Source organism: Physeter macrocephalus, chromosome 7 (assembly GCF_002837175.3).
Source record: "Physeter macrocephalus isolate SW-GA chromosome 7, ASM283717v5, whole genome shotgun sequence".
Taxonomy (NCBI): Eukaryota; Metazoa; Chordata; class Mammalia; order Artiodactyla; family Physeteridae; genus Physeter; species Physeter macrocephalus.
In genome coordinates, this window is record NC_041220.1 from 54,645,133 (window position 1) to 54,653,876 (window position 8,744).

General features: G+C 40.1%; 1 protein-coding gene across 1 annotated transcript in view; it reads left to right on the top strand.

The window, feature by feature from the left end:
• COMMD8 (COMM domain containing 8) overlaps window positions 1–8,013 on the top strand; it is a 29,228-nt gene extending 21,215 nt beyond the window's left edge. Inside the window, exon 6 of the mRNA XM_007119631.4 lies at window positions 6,078–8,013. Coding sequence (XP_007119693.1) covers window positions 6,078–6,098 — 21 coding nt within the window. The 3' untranslated portion in view covers window positions 6,099–8,013. The remainder of the gene's footprint in view (window positions 1–6,077) is intronic.
• The last annotated feature ends 731 nt before the right edge of the window (window positions 8,014–8,744 follow it).

Genomic DNA, 8,744 nt, shown 5'->3' on the forward strand with positions numbered 1-8,744 from the left:
CTCAAAGACAGTTTTATTTGTATTTATGCAGTATTAAAGTTTCCTCTTTACATTTCCATTAACCTTTCAAATGACATGACAACATTATTTCACATTAGCCATTAGGTTCCCATCACAATGGCACAAAATGCTGCCTAGCGTTCAAAAATAAAAAACTTATTTAAAGATGTCAAAAAAAAAGTTTGGCCCTTGTAAACATTTATATCATTTAGAATTTCCAAAACCCTCATTCAACCTTGACTTTGTAATAATGCCACATGGTAGTTTTTAACAAGAGGGTTATTGGCTCTCTCTACAATAAAGAGTTGAGCAACACAGTTAATGAATATATGCATATCTAATCAGGAGTATTCCATACTTAGAAGAGTAGTGGATGTTCTGAATATGAAATATCACTTGTGTATATGATTCTGTTTTCCAGAACGATGCAGTGAGTTAGAAGAATCAAGGGGCGTCCCCCCAGATGTCTCAGTGCATTGTTGCAAAATAGAAAATAGTTCAAGCTTTATCCAGTGAGTATTTCAAAACGATGTAGGAAACAGATTAACATGAAATTGATTCGCTTAAAAAAAGAAAGAGCAGATACACTGCAATTCAATGTATTTGGGGAAATATCAAGTAGAAAAATATGTTATCTAGTAAAACTGGGGTGGCTGGTTGCCACTCTGAGGTAAGGCTTGCAAATGATATCTTTTATGCAAAGAAGTAAATAATATATATAACAGGAGAACAGGGAAGTTAGCTGCTGAAAGGAGAGGGGCAGAAAAGGTGTTTCTCTGTACATCTGTTTTATGCAGTCTTGAGGGACAGTGGTGAATGTCAGGAACTGCCCATCCCCCTTAGATAGTTCTAAACCTTCTATTTACTTCTTGGCAGAAATGAAATTTGGTGTGCCATACTCTCTGGGAGGATTCTCTTAGAACTCACATTGGAGTGTTCCAATTATGCAGTGTAGTCCCAGCTTCAAGAGTAAATGCCCAGTAGAATCTAGATCCAAAGGCTTTTAACAAGGCAAACTTGGGTAAACGAGGGAAAAATGAAACTTTAAATAAAACAGTTCCTTCTTCCATAGAGGAAAAGCAGTAGTAATTAGCATGGAAAGTCCAAGTGTGCTAGACTGGCAGACTCTAGAATGGTGGTGTTAGGATTCAGTTTGTGTAGTCATAAACAATGGAAAATATCTCAGTGACCACTCGGCACAGACCCTAACCTGGGTTCAGTTGTAACTCTAGCTGCATTTTAAAAAATCTACTTAGAGGTTGCAGACATAGGCTCTATGGGACTAAAATAACTTGGGGGAGGGTAGCAGGGACACCTGCCTCACAAGGTATTATCTATAATTCTGAAAGTAATGTCCATTATGGACATTCTCTATTGCTACATTTAGCAACGTAGGTTATTCAATCAGCATGTACAGATTCTCTACAATGGACAGAATGATAGATGCTTTGGGCAATGCAAAAGAATTAGAACATGGGGCATTTACCCTTAAAGACCTTATGCTTTATTTAGGGAGGCAGAGCATCTCTTTGCAAAACTACTGGAAAATACACAAATGAAGTAACTATCTTTGGACAAAAGGGCCACAAGAATTGAGGGTGAAGGGAGAGGGAGGGTGAACAGAATGAGGGAAGTTTGCTCATGATGGCTTTTTGGCTGATGTTGGCCGGATTCGTACTCCGTTAGGGAGGAGTTAGGAGGAGGCTGAGCTGGAGATAAAATGTAAAAATTCAAGCACAGCAACGAGAACATTTTGGGATGATAGGTGGCCGCTGCAGTGGAAGGGTAGGGAAAGCGGAAGGATTAGCTTGCTTGAAGCTGAGTGAGGGGGACAATGAGAAATGAAGTGAGCATGAGTGATGGAGAAGACTGAGGTCAGCCGTGAATAAAAGACTCATAGGCTGGGCTTCCCTGGTGGCGCAGTGGTTGAGAGTCCGCCTGCCAATGCAGGGGACACGGGTTCGTGCCCCGGTCCGGGAAGATCCCACATGCCGCGGAGCGGCTGGGCCCGTGAGCCATGGCCGCTGAACCTGCGCGTCTGGAGCCTGTGCTCCTCAACGGGAGAGGCCACGACAGTGAGAGGCCCGTGTACCGCAAAAAAAAAAAAATAATAAGATTCATAGGGAGCCCAGATATTTTCTCCAAGGTGTTAATATTAACTTGCTAATATTTCCCATATCCTCCAGGTATGGGAATCATGAGACCTCATAATTAGCGTGACTATATAACCCGTTATCTAAATGGACACTTTTGAGAGTGAAATTGTCTATTGATAATTACACACTGGCACTATCTCAGGCACACTGGGGCACACTTCAGGCTATTTAGATGTTGTACAAGCTACTCCTTCTACACTTTCCCTCGAGAGAGTAATGAAAGACTTGTGTGTGGAGGATGGAGGAAGGATGGAGAAGGATTACAAACAAGAGCAAGAGTGTTTACTGGGCACAGTATCGAGATATTGGGAGAGGAAATCACTCTCTTTTCTCCTACTCTCCACTCATCTTTGAACTACCCACAACCTGGATCATCAGGGTAAAAAGATTAAATCCAGGCAGTGTAGTAGAGTGGAAAAAGCTTTGCCTTTGGAGCCAAGAAAAACTGAGATTGAATACTAACTCCGTCACTAACTAGTTATCAGATCTTGGGTAAATCATTTAACCTATTTGAGCCTCTATTTCTAGATACTGGTATTGTCATCTTAACTTCACAGTATTGTAGTGAAGGTCAAACCAGGAAATAATGGGTGGGAAAGTGTTTTTTGATGCCTTAGACCAATGTGTGACAGTCATCGTTGGATATCTACCCAAAAGCCATTCTTCCCTCTTTTTGTTAACGTATTCCCCACCCCACCTCCTTTTTTCCCAGACACTGGGCAGCTTGGGGTTAATGTTGTAAGCCAATCATGATAATTCCATTCCTCTTATCAGAGGCTGGTTCAGGAATGGATGTGTTATCTAACCCTGGCCAATGGGACAACAGAGAAGACCGTTGAGGGAGTTTTTTGGGAAAGATGTCCTTGCTCTTAAAAAGAAATCCAAGGGCTTCCCTGGTGGCACAGTGGTTGAGAGTCCGCCTGCCGATTCAGGGGACACGGGTTCGTGCCCCGGTCCGGGAAGATCCCACATGCCGCGAAGCATCTGGGCCCGTGAGCCATGGCCGCGGAGCCTGCGCGTCCGGAGCCTGTGCTCCGCGACGGGAGAGGCCACAACAGTGAGAGGCCCGCGTAACCGCCAAAAAAAAAAAAAATTTTAAAAATAAAAAATAAAAAAAGAAATCCAAGTCAGGGCTTTCCCTTATTTCTTCCACTTGATAAGAGTGCATAAGTGTAGCCACTTTGCAACCATAATGGCTGCTGATAACATACAGAGTTAAGAACTGGTTAGGGAAGGGACCTGAGTCCTGAATGACATCATTGTGCTATTGAAATAATTAACCCAGTAACTACGCTACTTCTAACTTACTATATGAGATAACATTTTGATTGTTAAAGTTACTTTTAGTTGTATCTTTTGTTACCTGCACTTAAATGAATCCTAATTGATACACATATTAGTAAGTACTAATCTCAACTTGGTGAAAATTTGAAGACTTAGGAATGCTTCCTCTGTTTTGAAAAAGATGAAATTAAGTATGAAACCATCTCTAGGAAAAAAGTGTGGGAAACCAGAAATAGAAAACTATTAGCTCACTAATTTAAGAGGAGTGATGAATACATCTGTACATAGGAAGGTTTTGTGGGGTGTGTGAGGTCGAGGGTCAGAATATTAGGATAACTCTACAAAAAAGAGACTGTCTCATTCATAGACTGACCTACGGTGGAAGGGAGGAATTTCTAGGCACTCTCCTAACAGTTTTGAATGGTCAGGGGTTCTCAGGAGAATCATGAAAGTTTAGAGATGGAAGGTATCTTTTAAAAAAGGAAAAAAAAGTTATGAACATCTGTGTGCAGGAATCTCATTAGGGATCTTGTTCAGACACTAGGATGCATCTTTAAAAATGTGAATAGCTAGAAATGCTGATTGCAATTTAAGAAGTAAACTTTCAGTTTTGCCATAGCTGTGCCTAAAACATTTGACAGATTTAATGATTTAAGTGGGGGATAGGAGGAGGTGGGAGAAGCGGGGGTAGAGAGAGTGGATAACAGACCTGGAATCTCTTCCAATAGATGGGTGGCTGCCTCATGCCTGAGAGCTCAGTCATACCTGCTGTTCCCCATCACAGGACAGTGATGGCGTCTAGGATGGGAAGGAATATGGAAAGGCACTGCAATAGCATTTCTGCCCAGATGCTGCTTAGAAGTTGGCTTTTCCACTCAGGAGGGGCATTCCATGGCCATTCCTGACTGAGTTAGAGAGAATGGTCTAAGGGATCAACATCTTTCAGATATCTGAAAAGAGAGACCGTGATGATTATGTTATCTGAGACTCTCCAGTGCTTTTAGAGGGAAATATTGTAGTGTAGACCATTACTAAAATCATAAAATATTATTTTGGCCACTTGCCTGAAAATTTAACTCTGTGTTCTCTATATATTTTTAGAGGACTGTGAACAAGTTTTGAATTCAGTTCACTTTACACCAGATGGCTTACTCCCAAAGACATGCAACAAGGAATATAACTAAATTTGTGGGGCTGTGTTAACAGAGGCCATGGGACTCCTGTATCTTTCTGGTAATCTCCTACACAAATGAACCTCTCTAAAATTCCCTTTGAAATTTAGTACTGGAAGGGAACTTGGAGGTCATCTGGTGGAATGTCCGTAGTCACACGACTGGGCTGTGATAGTGACAGCATAAAGCCCAGGTCACAAAATCCTAATTCCAAGGTGTCTGCTGTTCACTATAATTTCCTTCCCCCCACCACGCAGCTCATTTATGGTTAACTTTTTAAGGTTAAGCTGCACATTGCTTGGTATATGTTTAGAGAACTTTCTGTTCTCTAAATATAGAAATGTTGTCTGGAGGAAAAAGATTTTCCACATATTTTATAGGGGGCAATTTAGACAGTTTGCCTTATGACCTGTCCAATTACTAACTATATTTAATGTCTGCTAGAAGGTTGAGGAGGAGTAGGTAGGGTAATGCATAGAAGTGGAAATCTGTAATAGGAATCAGATACAGAAAGGATGAAGTAGGTCAAGTTCCTAGAGGACCGTCCGTAACTAATGGTGTGCCGTGTAAATGATTAGCCATTCTGCGAGGAATAATAATAGGTTTTTAAATGGTATACAATTAGGACTGAAGAAGTGCACAAACGAGTTTGACGAAAAAGAATTGATACAGTGTGAATTCACCACATGGCAAGTATAATGTAAGGAGATGGTCTTATCATCAAACTTTAGTGTAGATAATGTAATTTTCTTAGGTTTGAGCTTATGATTTTTATTTCCATTTCATTTTGAATTAGACTGGGAGGGAGACGGTTTAGGTAAACATATGTATTCTGTATATAAGGGACAGAAAAGCAGAAAAGAAAAATAACCCAAGGCAGTTCAGACGAGGCTACTGTGATTATACAGTAGCTACCTCTAAAGTTCTGTTAAAGGCAATAGGAGTAGGAATTTGGGGAAATTATTAAAATTCACTGTTTTTGTGGATTCAATTGAAGATATGCAGTATAAGTCCAAAGAAGCTTAAGCTTTCTGCTATTCATGGGCAAGACAGCTTATGAGGTTTAGAAATGAGAAAGGAAAAATAAATGAATTGATTTCATTGGGTTAAGGCATGAGTCAGGATGATGTATGGTGCCAGGAAGGAATGGACACAAAAGAGGTAATCTATTTTACGTTGCCAAACTTGCAAAATGCATAAACATGTCGTATCTGAATAGCTTTCACCTATAAAAAATTATATTGGAAAATGTTCCCCCTTCCCTGTTTTTCTTCAAAAGGAAACCCAGGGAGAAGTAGGAACCAGACAGCAATACTGATTGCTCTTATTTATCCTTTGGCTTCTAACTGGGGCTGTTTTAAGTTAGTGAATCTGTGACCCTGTGTACTTAAGGCAAATGCATAATGTTATTTGGGCTCTCTTTTATGAAACAATTTTTATTGATTTATTTTTCTATTGTCTTCAGGAGAGAAAAATGCAGGTATGAGAATGGTTTTCTTTGCCAGCTGGTTCAGAAAGATAACCTCCTTTTGCCACACCGAATTCCTACTGAAGCCTTGGTGATGAGTGCTGATTGTTCCAGGGTGGACAAAGTATCTAGGGGCCAATCAGGAATGGTTGCCAGTCCCTTGATGTACCAAGGACTTTTTGAAATAGGAAAACCAAACCAAAACAAACGACTGTTAGATCTCTTCAGTTCGAATAAGGAAATTCTTGGTTCGGAGAAATAAAAACAAACTCAAAACAATGCTTATCCTTCCAGGAACTTCGTATTTTCTGGTTTGCATTTCTTCTTTTGAAAAGGATTTACTTTCAAATGTTTGTGAAATTGCAGCCTCTAACAGTGGGGTTTTCTGTCAGCTTAGTTGATTTCAGTTATCTGGAAAAAGCAGGATTTAAGCAAAAGCACAATGTATTCTGGACCTAGAAATTGACTTGATTAGTTCCAACAGGGCTTTTTTCTTATTCAATTGATTGTGGCCCCTACTTGGCACACTTTGGAGCCAAAATGTCTTACAGTGATGGCTCCCTGCACTCCCCTGGCACTTCAAATGCTGGCAATAAAAGCCTTGCCTTGCTAAGTTCTTACCTGCAAGAAAGACATTGATCACTCTCAAATGTTGCTAAGAAACCAATCTATTTCCCTACTTGCTTGGAATTTCTGAATTTCTGTGGATACCATCACCCTCTCTGGGACTGCCAGTCTGCATGGAAACACATCTTATGGCATAATATCCCACCATTCTGAAGACTTTTTCAAGAATACCAGGACTTGGGAGAAATATATTTGAGAACATTTAATTACCAGATTCTCTTTTAAGTTTAACTAGCACATACCAAACATATCCCAGGCCCCCAGGTGAAAAATACTTGTCTTAATACCCAGTCCATTTATACCAATACTTCTTTTTACCTTTCAAAAACAGTGACATGGTCACCTCTGGATCTTTCAGGCATGAATCAGCCAGTTGGTGTCATCAATGTCGTTGGCTATCTCCTCCTTTTCTCCTTCCCATCATTTGCACATTTGACTGTTTACCCTGATCAACCATCCACCCATATCTATTCTTATTAGAAGTTCTGGGAAAACTTGTGGAAGGAAAGAAGGTACAAGCTAAAGAAAGCTATTGGTGCAAATGAAGCTTTGGATTCCCTGTGGATTTTGATCATGTCTTCTATTCTTGACCCCCTCAACAGCATGGATAATTTGGTATCTGAATATATGAGTAGCCACAAGTGACTGATAAAAACAGGTCAAACTTTTCATGGCACAGTTCCAGGAGCAGCTCGTTAAGATTCCTGTCTCTGCTGGTGTGCTGTTCCTGAGCCCCACAGGTGTGCAGACTTCTTGGTAGCTCCAATCCCTTTCAGTGGAGTTGAGGCATGAGGCAGAGATCACAGACACCTGGCAGAATTACACAACTGTACACACACAATGTCAGAGAAAGAGAAAGACCTAGAAAGATTCTGGTTTGGGCCCAAATCACTAGTCATTTCACTTCATGAATAAAAGCGGGTGCCTTGTAAGCTTACATTATTTACAATGCTCGTATTTTTCAAACATCCACCCAAAAGCTGAGGACCACCACGCCACAGGGAACAGTTCCATGAACTATGTACAGAATTTACAAGGAAGTTTACATAATATTCTACATTCCATTAACAACTTGACCTCTGTGTTGACTGTTTGCTTTCAAGCAACAGATATTTTTGTTTGTTTTTCTGTCCTCCTCATCCCAGTAACTGCTGATGAACCAACATGAACAAATGCTTGCACATTCCTTTACCCTCCCTCCTGGGATAAATATTTGATTATATTTGTTTAGGGAAAAAAAAAAAAAACTGTGGCACATCACCCTTTGTAAAATACTATTAAAAATTGTCCATATAAGAAATCTTGGAGATCTTTTCCTTCTAACATTATAACTAGATCTTTTGTTTGTTTGTTTCACTTGGCAAATTTTGATTGAGCTCTTTCTGAAATGAATATTTATAAAGCAGTCATTGATTTTAGAAAGATGGAATTTGGTCAACATTTCTGTGTATTGTAAGGAAAGCCTATCCTTGGATCCATAAACCAAACTTTATTCTCTGCACCACATTTTCTCTTTGCATTTTCAAGATCCTTCATTGATTGTAATGGACAATAAAGATGGTATATGTGAAAACACTTTAGTCAGCAATGAGTCTGCTGTTTCTATTTGGCAATGGAGAGGATGGGGGCAACAATCCTGGATAATTCAAGCCAAAAATATGTCTTTACCTGGGTCTTGGCCTCACAAAGCTGGTGAGTGTAATGCACATGTCACCCCTGATATTTTAAGTCAAGAAACATGACTGGTGGGAATGAGTGTGAAGTCATCATTGTCAAATAAATGATGGGATTTCTGCTGGGTCTATACAGGTTAAGTCTAAGACTCAGTTTATTTCACAGTTTATGAACTATGAACATTGGGTCCCCTGGACATGACTGTGGCATAAGAGAGTGCATCCGTGCAATTTTCAGCCTCTGCTGCCACTTTGTTAATACAGGAGATTATGGCTATTTTCATGGCTAAAAGAAAACAACCCCAAAATGGTTAAACAGTAACCCCTCTAAAATGTAGCGATCTGAATCTTTCAGGAATGGGGA